General features: G+C 46.4%; 1 protein-coding gene across 3 annotated transcripts in view; it reads left to right on the top strand.

Moving 5' to 3' along the window:
- The window catches only part of VAV2 (vav guanine nucleotide exchange factor 2), a 148,535-nt gene that overhangs the window by 27,716 nt on the left and 101,067 nt on the right, over window positions 1-19,752 (top strand). For all 3 annotated transcript variants that reach the window (XM_081897798.1, XM_081897796.1, XM_081897797.1), the window contains exon 2: window positions 8,266-8,382. In XM_081897798.1, the coding sequence (XP_081753924.1) occupies window positions 8,266-8,382 (117 nt within the window). The remainder of the gene's footprint in view (window positions 1-8,265; window positions 8,383-19,752) is intronic.

Raw genomic sequence — 19,752 nt, 5'->3', positions numbered from 1 at the left:
ACTGTGTGAACATATAACACTGATCCTGGCCTGGCTGCACTGGCTGCCAATTACCGTATTTTTTGCCCTATAGGACGTACTTTTCCCCCTCCAAAAATGAAGGGGAAATGTGTGTGTGTCCTATGGGGTGAATGCAGCTTTCGCTGCACCAACCCCTCTCGCTCTCCAGGCTTCAGGAAGCTATCCGCAAGACGTGGGAGAGCTGCGCGACTTCGGGCAGATATCCGCAAGCCTGGGGAGACCGGCGCGACTTCCCGCTGGGCTCCCTAGGCTTGCGGATAGCAGCTTGTTCTGGGGGCTGGGGTCGGGGGAAGCCGGGAAGCCTGGGGGGGGGGAAATAATTTTTTTCTTTATTCCCCCCCCAAAAAAACTAGGTGTGCGCTATGGGCCGGTACGCCCTATGGGGCGAAAAATACGGTAGTTTCCAGGCCCAATTCTAACTGCTGGGTTTGACCCATAAAGCCTTAACAGGCTCAGGTCCGCAATACCTCAAGGACCACCTCTCCCCATATGAACCAACATGGGCCTTCTGATAATTAGCTGAGGGAATTCTTTGTGTGCTTCCTCCATGAGAGGTCAGGAGGGTGACATCACGAGTGCGGGCATTTTCTGAAGTCGCTCCCTGCTTGTGGAATGCTCTCCCCAGGGATATTCCTCTGGCACCTTCATCACATAGCTTTAGGCACCAGGTGAAAATGTTTCTCTTTAACCAGGCCTTTGTTTTTCTTTTTAAAAAAAATGTATTTTATGTCCTCGTTTTGTGTTTTTAGGTTGTGAACTGCTCTGTGATCTTCAGGTGAAGGGCAGTATACAATTTTTAATAATGATGATGATGATGATGATAATAATAATAATAATAATAATAATAATAATAATTTATCTGTGATTCCTCTTTGCAGGGGGTTGGACTAGATGATCCTTGGGGGTCTCTTTTAGCTTGATTCTGTTATCATGTGCATGGCAGGGACCCCCCATTCACACTGGAGGCCCTCTGTGTCCTGCCCTCTCTTGCCTGGTGTCCTTGATGGCAACTTCCATCCCAGTCCTTTCCGGCTCCTCCCCCCCCCCCCCAATTGTGCCAGCTGCTCCCTTTTCCCTTTCTTCTTTTTGTAGCAAGGCATACATGGATGGGCTCCCACCAGAGAGATTTTCTTTGGCTCAGCGAGTCCGCGGCTTGTGCCTGCAGCGAGATAAGCAGCCGGCTGTACATCACCGTCAGAAAGCGCCGAGCAGAGTTACGCTCCGCATCCGTCACCGGCTTTTATCTCGGAGAGGCAAAAGCTGCCGCATTTCCAGTCCCCGTGTCTGAGTGCTGGAGCCGGGCCATTTGGCGTCTGCATCGATGCCCCTTCACAGCACAGTTTGATCGGGCTGGTATACTTCCTTCGTATGCAACACCCGCCCTTGGTGCGATTCCACAAGGACCTGCCTGTTCCGAAAGCCTCGGCACCCGAGGCTCTTGATCCACAGCCAGCACCTCTGTGAAATCCCGACCCGTCCATTAGGGCAGTCCCCTGATGTGCCATTTTCCTCCGGTTTCCTGTGCTCTTTCATTGCATTTTTCCCCCCTTGGAAGGCCTCTGACACCCCCGTTAAAAGCAATTAGGATAATGGAGCCATTGGAACCTGGGCGTTCTCTACACATGGCTCAGAGGCCGTTCATTTATCATGCCTTCACCAGCTTGAGCAGATTTATCAGACAATGTCTTCCCCTTGACTTGCTCCCCAGGAAAAATGGTGATGGAAACCAGCTCTCTCTACTTCATCTCCAACCGCAGGAGAACCTATTTTAAAAACGCAGACTGAGGGATACTGGACGGTGAAAAGTGACAAGAAAATGACTATAATTTCAAAAGATTCATATGTTGCCTTTCCCCTACTTCAGTTGGTTTGGAGAAGGGCTGCAGCTCAGTAGGTCGAGCATCTGCTTTGCATCCAGAGGTTCCAGGTTCAGTCCCCAGTGGCATATCCAGGTGGGGCTGTGGAAGTCCCTTGCCCTAAACCTTGGAGAGCCACTGCTGCCATGAGTGTAGACAGTACTGTTATATACTGTACATCAATCAATAACCAGCAGAGAAGGCAGGAAAAAAACAGAGCACATTAAAACACAGTGTAATGCACTGAACTAGATAGACTAAGGATTTTTTTTTTTTTGCTTGAGGTGAACTGGCTTCCCTTAAATATCTCAGTTGTGTTTTGCTGCCTGTGGAGTTCCTTAACTCTTTTATCACCCCCCTCCCTCCTGTACTGCTGAGGTTCAGTTGCAGCCTTTGTTCAGCTACACACTTTTTCTTAGAATTGTAGAGTTGGAAAGGATCATCTAGAACAACCCTCTGCAATAAAGGGATTTCAACTAAAGCTTCCATGGCAGATGGCCATCCTCTTTTTGAGGATAAACTTACATAACTCCTTAAACAGTTATTCATAAGGCTTGGTTTCCAGACCTTTTATAATCTTCCTCGCCCTCCTCTGTACACATTCCAGCTTGTCAATTATCCCTAAATTGTGGTACCCAGAATTGGACACTGTATTCCAGGTGTGGTCTGACCAAGGCAGAATAGAGAAGTATTGTTGAAATTGGCCTTCTTAAAGGCCAGAGAGCATGTTTGACTACACTCAGCTTTCCCTTTCCTTGGTACTGTATCATGAAACCCAGCAGGACACGATCACTTCCTCCCAAGTTTCTCAGTACTTCCACTTTGTCAATTAATTTCTTCCTGTTGGTGAAGACCAGGTCCAAGATGGATGACCCCCTTGATGCTTCTTCCACCTTCTGGGAAATGAAATTGGCTAGTGAGGCAATGGAACAATTGGTTGGACCTTACATTTTTGGCAGAGTTTGTGTTCCAATACATACTGGGATAATTGAAGTCTCCCATGACTACTATATCTCTCCTTTTTCAGAGTTTGGTAATCTGCTCTAAGAAGGCATCATCCAAGTATGTAGTCTGGTTTGGAGGTCTTTAGCAGACACCCGCAGTAAGGTCACTGCTGTTTCCCTCTCCTACAATTTTTACCCAAGTACTCAATCTACCTTCCATTCTCCAGGTCATGGATCTCTTCACAAGTGTACATATCCTTTACATATAATGCTCCTCCTCCTTTCCTGTTTGGCCTATTCCTTTGGAATATGTTATACCCATAATTTCTATATTCCAGTCATGAGTCTCATCCCACTGGGTCTCAGCAATGCCTATTGTATTTGCCACCATGTATTAATACTTAATGTATTAATACATGTTTACTTAATACATACTTAGGGTGTTCCCCCTGCCCCGGAAGTTGTGGTTCCCATTGTGGATAACAGAACTTGCTCCCCATTGCCTTGGAACCGAAGCTCATTTTCTCTCCTGTGCTCTTAAGTGCTGAGCTTTGGAGCAGACAGAACTCCTCCTCACGGTTCTTCCCATTCACCTTCTCCAGAGGGACCCTGGGAGCCCGTCTGCAGTGGCCGACTCAACTCCTTTCACTCTGATTGGCTCCCGTCACCACAAAGGTTGAGAAGAGTCAGTGGTTAAATATCTCCCCATTCATGCTGACTGGGCAGGATGCTGGAGGCAAGGACCCTGCTGCAGAATTATTAAGGGGTTTTGATCCCCCAGCAACCCTGGACCACTGCACCACGGAGTCCAACCCTCTAACCATTGGCAGCATCCATAGGAATGGTCCTGGGCTCATTTTGCGACCATTGCTGGCTCATGTCCCAGAGCTATGTTGAAGCAGACTCCTACGCGTCAATGGCATTTGCTTGCTTGCTTGCTGCTCCTTTGGCCAAAGTTTGGGGAGGCTTGCTGCATACACATGTGGTTTGCAGAGAGTAGGAGGCACAGCAGCAGCTCACATCCAGGTCTATGAACCAAGAGCCAGCCTAAGTCTCAAGGCTCTGTGTCATTATGGTCACAAGCTAAACCATTCATTTTTGAAAATGGGAGGTTTAAAGGGAAGCCAGCTACGTATGTGTTGGGAATTTGAGACCGGCTGTGATGCTGAAATGCCAAGCGCCAGGAAGGAAATTCTACCTGGTCAAGAAAACCAGCTGTAACTCTCTATTCTCTGCAGAATTGCACTTGTGTGGAAGGAACAGTCTGCTGCCTATGAAAGGCCCGACCACAGAAAACAACTTAACTCATTTGGAGAGGGAGTGTGGTGTAGTAGATAGAGTACTGTGCTTGGAACAGGGAGGTCGGAGTTCAAATCCCTGCTCTGCCATGAGACTTGCTGGGAGTCATTGGGCCAGTTGCTCTATCACTTCGCAGGGTGATATAGCATACCTACCTCACAGGGTTGTTGTGGGGATAAAATGAGGAGGATAAGAAGATCAGTGCATGCTGCCTTGCCTTCCTTGAAGGATCCACCTGGGTTGGTGGTTACAACTGCCTCTTGTGGGAGCGAATTCCAAAGCTGTGTGTTGTGTGAATAAGTACTTTGTGTGTCCCGAATCTTCAGTTCAGCTTCGTTCAATGTCCCCTATTGAGTTCCAGCATTCTGAGAGATGGAGGGAGGAAAGCTTGTCTCCATCCACTTTTTCCATGCTATGCATAATGTTCTATCTTACTTGCCCTTTCTCCAAACTAAAAAATTCTGAACATTGCAGCCTTTCTTTATAGGGGAGTTGCTCCAGCCCATTGAACAATTTGGTTGCCATTTTATGAACCTTTTCCAGCTCTACAAATGTCCTGTTTGAGATAAGATGGCCAGAACTGTACATGGTACTCCCAGTTCAGTTGCATCATAATTTGCATGGAGGAATTATAATGGAACAGCAGTGTGGCCATTTTCAGTTGGGGCGGGGGAAGGGTGTTCTCTGCCCCTGGTCCCCAGTCAGCAATCAGGACCATCTGATCACAAAACAGTGTGGAAGCACAGAACAGAGTTTCACCCTGTACCTGAAAGTTGGCCAAGGTGATATTTTAATCCTAGACAGAAACTAGCTGTGTGTGGGAGAGGACTCTTAGTAGGGGGGTGTTTGGGCAATTTAACAGCAAGTGGGAGCAGAGATTCCTGCAGTCCGTCTGGGGTCAGGAATGGAAAGCATGCAAGCGAATCTATTCAGCATTTGCATGTAAATGATTACCGTATTTGTTTATGTTGTTTTTGACGCTTCCCTTCCATTCAAATACAATGAAATTAATTATGTTATCTTCTGCCACAGCAGCTAGCAAGACAAATAACAAATTTAGCAGAAGCTGAACTGTAGCAGAATAGAAACAGTACTCATTGCAGCTGATGCTGGATGGGAAAGAAATGACTGCCTCCTTATTCATTATTAATTTGTAAAAATATTTACATACTGCTGTATCATAAGGATATATCACAGAGGTCTACAACAATATAAAAATGTAAAACCAAACAAGAAAATAATCACAAGCTAAAAATGAGTTATATCCCTACTCATCCATTTGGAAAACTTGATTTACCTTGCTGGATGTGTGCAGCTGTTGTGAGTGGAGGAGCCTCAGTGGTCTGAAACTGGAGCCCCATGCAGAAACTCCCTCATTATGTTGAGGTGTAAACCTGAACAAATCAACAATGTATCCTGCATCCATCCATCCTGCAAAGCAGAGCACCCTCCATTGGCCCTGCTTCAGCAGGCCAGCTCCATCAGGCTTCCTCTCCCTCACCTGTCAGCATGAGGGCAGCCATCCCACCAGACTGCCTCAGCAGGAGAAATAGGAGCACAATGACTCAGTCCATCAGCTTTGCTGGAGACTCAGCTCCATCAGGCCCTACCTGCCCCTCAACTGTTCCAGCTGGTTATTATAAGAGCAACTGTTTAGAAATTGCTGCCTGAGTTTTGGTTTTCCTCTTCCCTCCCTGTTCCTTTAACCTTGTGTATCATATTCTTTTAGATTGTTATCCTGTGGGTAGGGATTGTCTTGGCTTCACCGATTGTATGTAAGCTGCTTTGTGAGCCTTTTTGGCTGAAGAATGGGGTACAAATGCTCTAAATAAATCTCACCCCCCCCCAACCTGGCAATGGCAATCTCTTTTTCCCTGTGGTCACTTAGGGGCTCTTCTATGAGGGGTCTTTGCAGACTCCCCACCCAGCACCCTGATCTCCCCTGTCACCTTGTGCAAGTTGGTCATCCATTTATTGTAAGTGAGACCCTTTCTTTTGCTTGATTTCAGCATATTAAAATGTTTTTGGGTGCTTCTCGCAGAGCCCCAGGAGAGAGCGAGAGGGATGCTGTCTTGCAAAATGGTCACACTCTATCAGTCCATTACTGCCCTTGTCAGAGAGGCAGCCTCCCACTTTCTAGGAAAAAGAGGGATTGCATTAGCTCTCAGAAGTGATTTGGATGCTTGGCTGAGCTTTGACCGTGTGCCAAGCCTTTGGAGAGCTACCCCACAGTCCATTCCCGCTCTGCCGGTTCCTTTTCTTATATATGAAAAAGAAGAAGATGATACATTCAGCTGACCTAAAAATAAAATAATACAACACTTCTGGCCATCCTCATCTCACTTAGGAATATTGCAGAGCTGGAAAAAAGCCGATTGAAAAGGAAAATGCCTCACTAACAAGGACATGCTAATGTTTGGTTTTTGAATCCCTCCACAATATATTTTTTTTTAAAATTGGCACATATAACAGGGGAAAAGATAAAATCAATAATAAGAATAAAAAATAAAACAAACCCCTTTATTTCTAGCTGACATTAACACAGGAGTCAGCAAACTTTTTCAGCAGGGGGCCGGTCCACTGCCCCTCAGACCTTGTGGGGGGCCAGACTATATTTTGGGGAGGGGGGAATGAACGAATTCCTATGCCCCACAAATAACACAGAGATGCATTTTAAATAAAAGCACACATTCTACCCATGTAAAAACAGCAGGCAGGCCCCACAGATAAGCCAGAGATGCATTTTAAATAAAAGGACACGTTCTACTCATGTAAAAACACGCTGATTCCTGGACTGTCCATGGGCCAGATTTAGAAGGCGATTGGGCTGGATCCGGCCCCCAGGCCTTAGTTTGCCTACCCATGCATTAACACTATGAATAGCCCACAAAACCTGCTGCCTGGCAGGAATGCGTCTTTAAATTGTGGTAGTGGCTCTTGCTGCCACAGGATGAAAAAATGTTTCTTACTCTTGGTTTAGGTGTTGTGAGGGTAAGGTGGTTTGTGTGCATGGGAATGCTTTTTGTGTGCTTTATTGCATTTGATTGATTTAGTTGTACAGTCAAACCTCGGTTTCCAAAAGGCTCTGTTTTGGAATGCTTCAGCTCCTGAACCTGGAAGTAAATGCTCCAGTTGTCGAATGTTTTTCGGAAGCCAAACGTGTGATGTGGCTTGGCTTCTGCTTGAGTGCAGGAAGCTCTTGCAACCAATCGGAAGCCGTGCCTTGGTTGTTGAACATTTTGGAAGCCTAATGGGCTTCCAGAACAGATTATGTTTGACAACCGAGGTTTGACTGTATAGATTTCTTTTGCTGGACAGGCACCCCCACACTCGCAAGTGTTCTACCTACACACATAAACAGAATCATACCAGGAAATGGCAAGAGAGAGCTGGAGAGTCCTCATGGCTAGCAAAGAGACGATCCCCTGAGGCCGAAAAGGACATCAGTGAGGGTGGAGGAAGCCCCAAAGAGACTGGAGACACAGGGCTTTGTTTATGTTGCTTAGCCTCCCTGCCTAGCATCTGATGCAGGCAGTAACGCAGCAGCAGACACTTTCCTCTGTGTCCTCCAGCCAAGAGCTGTGTGAAGAGAGAGCAGGAGAGAGAGTTGAGGAGCAGGGGAAAATAGTCATTTAGAGACTTTTTGGAGGGTGCTCCCCACTTTACGTGTTGTCACTGAAGTGCACAGGGGCCCTGAACGCAACCCCTGCATAAGTTGGGGGACATCTATATTTTGATTCATGCTGGAGAGTTTTGGTGTAAAAAAAGAGCCATGATCAAATCCTTAAACAGAATAATTTTTTTGCTGCAAACCAAAATAAAAAGAAGTGCCATAATTCAGATCTGTAGCTTCTTAACAAGCACACACACGAGTGGGAAAATGTCTGCTGCAGCTAAGAGTATGTACTGTGAGCTAAAGTCAGCTGTTTCCTCTTCCGTAGATGCATTAAGAAGCAAGGGAATCTCTGTTGCTCACAATCCTCAGTGGGGAGGTGGCAATCATGGGATAGCTGTGAAGATGTACGTGAACTGTACTAACATGACTAGTGTAAATCTGTTTCAGTGCATTTTCCTTTGTGAACCAGGTAAATATCTACTGCAATGAAATGACCCTTGAATTCTTTCTTCTCTTCTCTTGGCTCAAGTTCCTCTGCTTGAAGAACATCCGGACTTTCCTCAAAGTGTGCCATGACAAATTTGGCCTGCGGAACAGCGAGCTGTTTGACCCTTTTGATCTCTTCGATGTGCGGGATTTTGGCAAGGTAAGAGCATGTGTTTGCCTTTTTGTATATGCAAGTCAATTGCAAGAAACAATATTATGAAGTGACTAATAAATATAAAATAATGGGTCCCGGGGTCTGGAGGCACACAAGGCTACTTTGCTGAAGCTGAGCACGGCAGAGCTTGGTCCTGGCTTGGATGGGAGACCTCCTTGTAACCACCCCTGTATACTGTCTCTGTCCTGTGGCTGATTTTTTCCTCCTTTAAGAAAATAAATATATAATAAACATATTTTCATGCAATCCAAGGGAACCCGTGCAAAAGAATGGTTGATTTCCCCCTCATTGCTTTTGGTGTCTTTCTGTCCAGAATCAGAGGTCCATGCTGCATTGTGTGTCAAATGAGAACCTAGAGATACCATTTCTAAATGGCTTCTGAGCCAAATATGTACGGCAACAGCACTCCCAGCATTTGAAATCCTTGGCCTGTGTCTGTCAGGAGTGTAGTACCTCTGTGTTTTCTTCCTGAGTGGAAACTTTTTCAGCTGTTTTATTTGCCTGTGAGGAAAATAAAAGAAGATTCTTGGCCATGTCATCTTACATAGTTGATAGCAGGAGTCAGTTGCCGTCAGTTGGGTTGGTGGTGGAGATGAGATACATATGAGATCAGAGCTTTTTCTGGTTCACTTTCTCTGAGCATGTACAACATTACCCACAATCCATATTGATCCTGTAGTTTCTTGAGAAATTTGATGTGTCTTCCCTCAAACCAGCTTCTGTTCAATATGACAATATGAAAACATATGCCTCATTGGTTTTGCAGTTCATCTGAGGTGTGTTCATTTGAGACAGTTATTGTACATGCTCAGATGACAGTTTCATGAATAGGAATTTGGGGGTGACTGCAGGTGCAGGGAAACCAAACTGGTAATGTGCATCCCTGCCTCCTCTCTGTGTGCACAGCAATGTATAAACTTGCAGGCCAATGGGCAAAAACGACCTCACTGCGTTTTAAGTTTATTGTCTGTAAAACCTTTCATTCAGATGCTGGAAGGCCAAAATCCAGTGGTACCTTTGGATGCGAATGGGATCCGTTCCGGAGCCCCGTTCGCATCCTGAAGCGAACGCAACCTGTGTCTGCACGTGCGCAGGTTGCAATTTGCCGCTTTTGCGCATGGACGTGACATCATTTTGAGCATCTGCGCATGCGTGAGCGGTGCAACCCGGAAGTAACACACTCCGTTACTTCTGGGTCACCGCAGAGCACAACCCGAAAATGCTTAACCCGAAGCTACTTCAACCCAAGGTATGGCTGTATGTCTGTGTATGTCACACAACCAGCCTTGCTCCGTAGCTTTGCTCTGCACAGATTTGAATGCGTTTTTAAAAATATGGACTCTTTTGTGGTACAGTGGTGCCCCGCAAGACGAACGCCTCGCAAGACGGAAAACCCGCTAGACGAAAGAGTTTTCCGTTTTGGAGGCGCTTCGCAAAACGAATTCCCCTATGGGGTTGCTTCGCAAGAAGAAAAAAATCTTGCATTCCCCCCGCGGGTTTTTTCGCTTTTTTCGCCCTTTCCTAAGCCGCTTATCAGCTGTTCCACTGATAAGCCGCTTAACAGCTGATCACTGGAAGCCGCTTGACAGCTGTAGCGCTAATCCGCTAAGCTGTCAATGCGCTTGCTTCGCAAGACGAAAAACCCGCTATACGAAGAGCCTCACGGAACGGATTAATTTCGTCTTGCGAGCACCACTGTACTGGAGTGTTTGATATGCAAAGCTTGGATCTGCATTGTTGTTTAATGATACAGTAAGTGCTCCATGCGGGGCAGGGTTGATGGGTTTAGGTATCACCTTAAAGAGGTCTATTTTTGTATTCTGACCTCTCTGCTTTCCCATAGACAGGGAAAAAGAGGATTGATAATTTTGGAATGAGAAATAAACTTTCTAATCTTGCCAGAACAGAATCAGAACAATTTACTTCCACCTGCTGGATGTGAGGGCAAGCAAGCAGCATTGCAGCTAACACTTCTCAGGAGAAAATGGGGGGGGGGGCAGTGTGGTATAGCTGTTAGAGTACCGGGCTTGGACTGGATCTGGGTTCCAGTCCTCCCACTTTGCCACAAAGCTTGCCTTGGGCTGGTCAATGTCTCACTTAGCCTAACTCCATCTCACAGGGTTGCTGTAGGGACAAAACGGAGAGTGGGGGCTTTCTCCCCAAGAATTGTGGGATCTGTGGTTTGTTAAAGGTGCTAAGAGTTGTTAGAGGACCTCTGTTCCTCTGTCACAGAGCTACAGTTCCCAGAGTTCCAGGGGAGAAGGTACTGATTGTTAAACCACCCTGGAAATTCAGATAATCAGAGAACTGTAGAGCGGGATGGAGCCAAAAGTGTCATCTAGGCCAATCTCCTGCAGTTGCAGCCCTATGAGAGGAATGGAGGTCTCTGAACAACTCTCTGTGCCCTTAACAAACTACAGCTTCCAGGATTTTGGGAGGGAAGAAACCATGGCCATTTAAAATAGCATCACAGTACTTTAAATGTATGGTGTGAATATGGCCTTATATAATGAACAAGAACTTTGGTTCATCTGGCTTCGTATTGCATACACTGACTGGCAGCAGCTCTCAACTGGAACAAAGAGGGATGCCCCCTATTTCAAGTAAACCTTGGACCTCCTGCCTATTCATTCCTTGTAGTGCAAGACAAATACCATCCCCCGCTGCCCATCTAGCATTAGCTGTGGCCAAAGAGTGACTTCCAGCCTCCAGGGTTTGGCTTATTAACCTCTCAGTGAATTATGCAAAATTACAATGTAGGCCAAAGCCTTTGGCTAACAGTAGTGGCAACATAAAAGCCAGTTCCTCGCCGGCTCTTTAATTTTCCGGAGCATGGTGTAATGAGATGTGCCTAGATAAATATAGATTGAGATCTCCAGGGCGGTTGGTGGCCAGGATGATCTGGAAAGGGAGCCAACCATGTTTTCTGAGCAAATCTTCGAGTTATATACTCTCTCTGTCTCGCTTCCTCTCTTTCAGGGGACTATAATTCAAAGCACTCATTAACTTAGCAGACACCCCTCTCTCTTCCCTTTGACTCTTCTTTTCAGCTTGCCAGGGATGGTTTTAAAAGAGGGAGTATTTAATGACTCTGCAGTTCTGAATTAATGGGTCATGTGTGTGGGATCTTGCTATGAAAAAAATCCTGGCAGGGGGATATTGAGTCACAAGTCAACTTAAGAAAAATGAAGGCGCTTGTTTGGGTTAGCAACTGAGTGACTGAGCCATGTCTTTTGATGGGTGCGTTTGTTGCTTCTGCCAGCAATTCCTTCCTTTCTTTTTAGGTTTTCTGTAGTGTACACACACACACACACACACACACACACACACGAAGAATTAACAACAATTCAAGACTTTCAAAAAAGTTAAAATAACAATAAACTAAAAACAGATTAAAACTCACGTCTTCTTCTTTCTATATATCTGGACTGGCTTGCTTGAACAAAAATGTTTTTAGCAGGCACTGAAAAGGGTATAGTGAAGGTCCCTGCCTGATGTCAACAGGCAGGGAGTTCCAAAGTGTAGGTGCTTCTGCTCCATGGCACAAACCACCCTGAAGCAGCAGAGAGAAAAGATAACATGATCCCAGCATGCTTGGGGTTGACCAAGGCAGGAGGCCAACCAGGAGGTGGTTTCGATTTCCACCAAAGCCCACAAAACAGGCAACAGGGCTGGACCGATTGGAAAGCTTCAACCTGGCATCCCTTGACCATTGCCTAACAATTGACTACATTCAGCACTGGGAAAGGCCCTCTCCCCCCCAAAAACCCTGCCTTGTGGAGAACATGCTTGCCATGGTCGTGTTTCTGGCAATGGAAGGAAGGGGAAAGAGAACTCGCTGGATTTCAGGTTCCTTAGCTGCTGATGAAAGCAATGTCTCAAAGGGACCCCCCCCCCCACAGAGCTGTTTGGCACGACAGCAGTCAGACAGTGGCCTGGACGGTGGGTGGGTGGGCAGCTGGCTTTGTTTGCCCTAGCTCCATCCTCCATCCGGCTCTCTGCCATTTCCAATTAGCAACACATTGCCACTTTACTCCACCTGAATTTACCCAAACACACAAATACACACAAGCAAACTAGGGGTTCCTAGCTTTAGCAGACTATAATGTGTGCAGATGAAGGTTAATCGGTCACAGCAAAGACTGAGCAAGTTGCAGATATATTGGGTGCTTCCCCTTCCCTCCATGCTTAAAAAGATGATGCTCCCCTGAAAGTTTTCTCTTGCAAAAAGAATTTTGTTCCTTCATTATGTCCATACTCAAGGCAGATCAACTATATAATGACAAGCTGGAAGGTGTGCAGAGAAGGGTGACCAAGAAGCGTCTAGAAATCAAGACTTAAAAGAGGAACAGTTAAGGGAATTGGGTATGTTTAGCCTGGATTAGAGGAGTCTTGAGAGGAGCCACCTTCAGATATCTAAAGGGTTGTCACATGGAAGATGGAACAAGCTTGCTTTCTCCTTCTACAGAGGGTAGGACCTGAATCAATGGCTTCAGGTTACAAGAAAGGAGATTTCAACTAAACACTAGGAAGAACTTTCTGATACTAAGAACTGCTTGACAATAGAATAGACTCCCTTGAGAGGTAGTGGACTTTCCTTCCTTGGAGGTTTTCAAGCAGAGTTTGCATGACCATCTGTCATGGATTATTTTGCTGGTTTCTGCATTGCATGGCGTTGGGACTAGATGCCTCTAGGGGACACTTCCAACTCTATAATTCTGACTCCAACCTATTGCATCTGCCCTGGGCAGGGCCACAGCTCAGTGGTAGAACGTCTGCTTTACATTCAGAAGAGCCCAGAGTTCAATCATCAATAGCATCTCCAGGCTGGGTTGGATGAGACTCCTTGTCTAGAACCCTGGAGAGCTGCTGCCAGTCAGTGTAGACAACTAGATGGACCACATCTGACTTGGCATAAGGCAGATTTCTGTGTTTTTGTAAGGCTTATCCAGAGCAACAACTCATGCAGAGGCATGACAGACAGCTCCCTGGCAAGGCAAATGATGCCATTGTACTGAGAGTATGATTCATGTGGAAACGTGGCACAGTGATGCATCTGCAGCAAAGGCTGAGTGAAAGGAGGCACAGTCATCACACAGAGACAGTAGGCAGCCTCCTTGACAGCAGGTGGGTGCTTTGGGCTCCCTGAGCCTCTTAACGACTTAATTTATTTGGAAGTGGCTGATCCGTGCATGAACATAAGCTCCCCAGTTTGCAAAACACGATATGCTACAGTATGCAATTTGGGTTACCTTGATGGCAAATGTAAACAGCCTTGATTTTGTGAGCTTCCCTAAATTAGCTGGTGTGAGGCTGTCCACAGCTGCCAGTGGGAAGGCAGAATAACAGATACCTTTAAAATGAAAAACACAGGGCCTTGCAATAATGCTGGGCCATTTTGCAGTGCAATGAAACTGAGAGCTCATGCTGTTGCACAGTTGAACAAACACAGGAATCTGTAATTGCTTCATTTTCTTTTTTAAAAAATGGGGGAGTCCTTCCTGTGCAGACTTTCTGAGTATTTTAAGCTGGAAACATCTGTTCCACAGGCTGCACCTGCCGACAGCAGCCTGGCTGCTTTGACTGAGTGAGTCTTTCTTGAAAATACTTGAGGGTGGCGAAAGCAGGGAAGCCAAGGAACTGAGAAGCCCTTAATGTCCATCAGGGGTTGGCCTCCTTGCCTTCCTTCTTAAAGCAGCCACTGTCCAGCATCCTAAATAGATTAAGTTCTGTGATCGCAGGATTACCCATAAAATCTCTTGACTTAATTCATATGCTTGCCAGACAGGCTGTAAACTCAGAGCCTCTTGATTTGAGTTTGTGCGTTTCCAACAAAAATCTTCTCTGTCTCTAATCTTTCTTTCATTCCTTCTTTCCTTGGGACAATAGGCTTCAGTGTTGTGTGTGTGTGAGAGAGAGAGATAGAGATAGAGATAGAGAAAGAGAGATTGCACATTTTTGGGAAAGACAACCACAGCTTTAAAATGGCAAAAGAGCCTAAGACCCTGGATCAGGCCAGTGGCTCATTTAGTCCAGCATCCTGTCCTCACAGTGGCTGGCCAGAAGATGCCTATGGGAAATCTGCAAGCAGGATTTGAGCACAAGAGCAAACTGTCTCCTCCCGTGGCTTCCAGCAACTGGCACTCAGAAGCATTACTGCCTCCAACTGTGGAGGCAGAGCCGAGCCATCTAATAGTGCTGTCCTATGCAGACGTACGCTGAATTGCCTTGGGGAGACACCTGTCTTGTGAATCATGCCTCTGGGCAGGATGCTGCATCCTTTTGCCTCTGGTTAGCCCAGTGGCAAAACAAAAATCGAGAACATGGAAAGCCAAACCGAGGAAAATATGGAAAGCCAAACTGAGGAAAACTGCTTTGGGCAGTTGGAGCGCATGCTGGATCTATCAGCGCAACTTCATTTGTTTGTTTGCTTTCTTAACATTTATATACCACTTGCCCACTTAGTCTATTACAGCATAGACCTTTCTATTGCTTTAAAAGGTGTGTGTTTATACTAGCGTGCAAAGAAGAGCCTGCTGAATCAGACCAATGCCCTATCTACTCTGGCATCCTGTGCTTACGGTGGCCAAACGGATGCCCATTACCTGTTACCCTCAAGGAGGACCCAAACATAACTGTATTTTCCCCTCCTGTGGCTTCCAGCAACTTGTATTCAGAAGCATTGCTGCCTCCAGCTGTGGAGGCTATCCTGGCTAGTAGCCATGGATAGCCCCCTCCTCCATGAATCTGTCCAATCCTCTTTTAAAGCCATCTAGATTCTTTTTATCTGTCCTGAATCGTCTAACATTCAGCTTCACTGGGTGTCCTTGAGTTCTAGAGTTAGGAGAGAGGGAGGAAAAGTTTTCTCCATCCACTTTCTCCATGCCAGGCATTATTTTATAAAATTTCTATCATGTTGCCTCTTTGACAACAAGGATAAAAGATCTGCCACGGCTTCTTGCCTGCTACTGGGCCAGGTTCAAAGTTCTTGTCACTAGTGAACGAAGTCTTGAATAGCTTGGACCCAGGAGACCTTAAGAATTGCCCTATCATCGACATCCCTTCGATCACTGAGATAATCTGGGGGAGCACTATCCATGGTATCTGTGAAAAGGGATTGGTTCTTAAACTGCTATGGGAATGCTACTACCAGGGGTCTCCTTAAGAATTCTTTGGAGAAAGCCATGACTTTTAAAAGTGGTATTACAATGCTTAAAATGCATGGTGCAAATGTGGCCTTAAGAGAACCCGGGTTCAAATCCAAGCTAAAAAGGACTCTTGGTGACCCTGATCCAGTCATTTGCTCTAAGCTGCACTTAGCTTGTAAAGCTGAGGATGAAGCAAGGCAACCCAGCAGAGGAATGTAAAGCAGGTAATGGGATACGGAGTTGGTTATGACAAAATGTCATGGCTGTCTGGCCAGATCCATTCCCAACATGGACATCTAGCTGTGATTCCTGCATTGTAGAAGGGTCGACTAGATGACTCATTGGGACCCATCCAATTCTACAGTTCTCGGGTTCTGTTATCTCCCCCCCCCCCCCGTTAACCTACTCAACAACCTTAAATCTGATTCTATTTGATTGACTTTCTCAGGCTTGGGGGGGGGGAGGGAAAGAGGCAAACTAAGGGGCAGGTTTTGCATCATTATAATCATGTCTTGAGTACTGTAATGGTTTAGAATGGGGCACCCAGGAAGCACCATAATGCAATGACATGTGAATTTTTTAAAGACGGGAGTTCTGCAGAAGGCCTCCTGACAACAAGGGGAGGAGAAGTCTCTGCTGGCGAGGCCGCAAAAGCTCTTTTGTTGGTATACAATGCTCAAATTAGTCATGACAAAAGTGCCGGAATCTTTCTGCATTAGAGAGAACATGCCTGCAGAGATCCCTGGAGACCGGGGAAAGCAGCAACCTAAAGGCTCTCTTCTTGTTCCTAATGGATACAGTTTTCTGGAAAATGTTTTCATTCAGGGACAGGTGGTCTCCTATAGTTATCTGGGTATAGGGGAAACAAAGAATCTATGTCAAGTGTTTTGGGTGGGTGGGGGTGCATGATTGGCCTTGCATCCTCAGATGAGAGACCCGGAGCATTGTTGATGTTCTGTGGAACATTTGTGCACTTCACTAGAGGACCCCAGCTCAAACCTCTGAATTTTACATAACACACTGATTTCCAAGATTTCTTATTTTGCAGTTTATTTTGCAGTTTTGTGTTTGCGCAATTGCATGTGCTTAATGTGGTGAAAGGCAGGGAGTTGGGGGAGAACTTTAGGAATCCTCATCATAGGTGTGGGGGAGGAGAAGCTGTTGCACTACAGCCTTGCTCATGGGTCTCACTCTGGGGCATTTGGTTGGCCACTGTGAGGACAGGATGTTAGATTAGATGGGCTCACTTTAGCCTGATCCAACAGCCAGGCTTTTCTGATGTTCTGCCTCTCCTATTGAAGGCAATATGTCTCTGAATACCAGTTGCTGAAAACAGCTGGAGGGAACAGTGCTGTTGTGCTTGGGTCCTGCTTGTGGACTTCCCATAATGGGCATCTGGTTGGCCGCAGTGAGAACAGTATGATGGACTTGACTGGCTTGATCCAGCTTCTTAAATTATTAAACTGGTCTCTCTCCAAATGTCACTAGACCCCAGCTTCCAGTAACCCCAGTCAACTCGACAAATGGCTGGGGGTGATAGCAGTTGGTTCCCCCAGCATTTGAAGGAGCAGCACGTTAGAGAAAGTGGCTGTGCAGTGTTCTTTAAATGTCAAGAATAACAATAATGTTAATGACTATAATGGCACATAAGAACAACCTCTTAGATGGTCCTTCTCATCCATCTTACTGTTGCCACAGTGGCCAAACAGATGCCCCTTGTGGAAAGCCTGCAAGCAAGACCTGAGCACAAGAGCAACTCTCTCCTCCTGTAAAGGTAAAGGTAAAGGTACCCCTGCCCGTACGGGCCAGTTGTGTCCGACTCTAGGGTTGTGCGCCCATCTCACTTAAGAGGCCGGGGGCCAGCGCTGTCCGGAGACACTTCTGGGTCACGTGGCCAGCGTGACGAAGCTGCTCTGGTGAGCCAGCACCAGCGCAGCACACGGAACGCCGTTTACCTTCCCGCTATAAAGCGGTACCTATTTATCTACTTGCACTTAAGGGTGCTTTCGAACTGCTAGGTGGGCAGGAGCTGGTACCGAAAGATGGGAGCTCACCCCGCCGCGGGGATTCGAACCACCAACCATGCGATCGGCAAGCCCTAGGCCAGGGGTCTGCAACCTGCGGCTCTGGAGCCGCATGTGGCTCTTTTACACCTCTGCCGCGGCTCTGGGGCGGATACTAGCGAGGGGAGGAGGCGCATTGTGTGCCCTGACACTCCCCACTGTGACGGGCGCTGTACTGGCTGTGACGTCGCATGGGGGGGCGTGCGTTAGTCACGCACTGTCCCGACGTCCACCTTCCCACCCGCTGTCAGATCGCGGCTCCAGAGATATATTTGTTTTAAATGTCGCAATGGTTTTGCGGCTCCCAGTTTTTTTTCCCTTCGGAAACGGGTCCAAGTGGCTCTTTTTGTCTTAAAGGTTGCAGACCCCTGCCCTAGGCACTGAGGTTTTACCCACAGTGCCACCCGCGTCCCAGTTTCCAGCAACTGGTGTTCAGAAGCATTGCTGCTTACAACAGTGAAGGCAGACCAGAGCCATCCTGGCTTATAGGGCTGGGCGACATCCAGGGCCTTGCAGAGCCAGGCAGAGGCCCAGGCCAGGTAGATAATGTGCCCCCCAATCTGTAAAAATATTTACATAACGCAATTTTTTAATAATGTATTATAATTTTAAATACATTTTACAATAAATACATTATTCATTCTAAAATGTACTATACAGTTTTTAATAGTTCAATAATGTATTTAAAAACCTATTTTTAAGTAGACAAATTTGACTATTAATTATAATTAAATTATAACTAAAACTTCTCCATCTTCTTATTCTACTCTTAAAAACGATGTATGCTTGTGAGAAAGCCACTATTGCTCATAAGCCACAATTTCTTTAAAAAAACATGGTTTCCACCAAATTTTATCCTCATTGAGTTGTATGTACTCCTTGGGTGTAAGTAATATTCCTGGTCACCAAAATTTTAAACAAATGGCCACATCTTCATCAATTTTTCATCATTTTCAAAAAAAAGCTAGGGATAAGAAAGTCAACACACTTATCTTTAAGGTATGTGTGGCTTTAATTTTTGGCAAACAAGATTTCAAACAAAAACTCACCAACTTTTAACAGCATGAAAAACATGGTCCACCATCACGTTCGCGGCGCACTGGCTGCTGGAGCCTTGGTCGCCTCCACCCACCCATCTCCCGTTCCGTGCTCCTCTGCGGAGCCGTTCGCAGGCCTTGCCCCGGACACCGGGGAAGCTTTTCTTTCGTGCTGCCAGCCATGGCCCCAGGGAATCCGCCACCTCCGCCTTTGCGCCTCTGCCTTTGCCCCAGTGCATCCACTGTGATTGTGAATATGCTGACCGAGGCCCCCTTTGGAATTGGAGGCCTGGGCCAAGTGAATTGGTCCAGTCCTTGTTTAAAGCCATCCAAGTTGGTGGCCATCATTGCCTCCTGTGGGACTCCCAAACACTGCATCCTTTCTTTGTAGGGGAGTTGTTCCATCTCATTCTCTGAACCTGTTCCAACACTACAATATGATGAGTATTCACAGGGGATTGTGGGTGGTATCATCTAGTAATCATGATTATGGCGATGAGGTTGAAGCCACCAAACAAAACTCTAGGATCCCTCTTGTTGAATCCACAGAGATATGTCTTTGGCTATGTCTTCAGCTTGCTTGCCTTGTTCATAGAAGGAGAACCAGTGTGGTGTAGTGGTTAAAATGCTGGACTAAGACCTGGGAGACCAGGGTTCAAATCCCCACTGGGTCACGAAGCTCACCAGCTGACCTTGGGCCTCTCAGACTAACCCTCCTCACAGGATTGTTGTGAGGGTCATATGAGGAGACTCGGGGGGGGGACTGTGTGTCCCACCTTGAGCTCCCTAGAGAAAGAGGTGGGCTATAAATACCATGAATAAAAATAATAAAATAAAAAAAAATGTAGAAAGACCTACAACCAGATTATGGCTTGACTCTGAAATTCTTGCAGTTACTGGTGGTGGAAGCTTCCCTCCTCCCACCGTACCCCCCCAAGGATGAAGGGAGAGAAACTCTTAGCAACTTGTCCCTGAATCATTAATTTTTTTCCTGGGCTGCCTTAATGACTCTCTCCTGCTACTGGGGTTGCATTTTAATCTACAATTAGCAGGAAATGAGTGGTTCTGAGGAGAGGGGGGGGGAGGGGATGCTTTACTTATGTGTCA

This window comes from Podarcis melisellensis, assembly GCF_964234715.1.
Source record: "Podarcis melisellensis genome assembly, chromosome: Z".
In the NCBI taxonomy this organism is placed as follows: domain Eukaryota; kingdom Metazoa; phylum Chordata; class Lepidosauria; order Squamata; family Lacertidae; genus Podarcis; species Podarcis melisellensis.
This window is presented reverse-complemented; position numbering and strand designations above follow the sequence as displayed.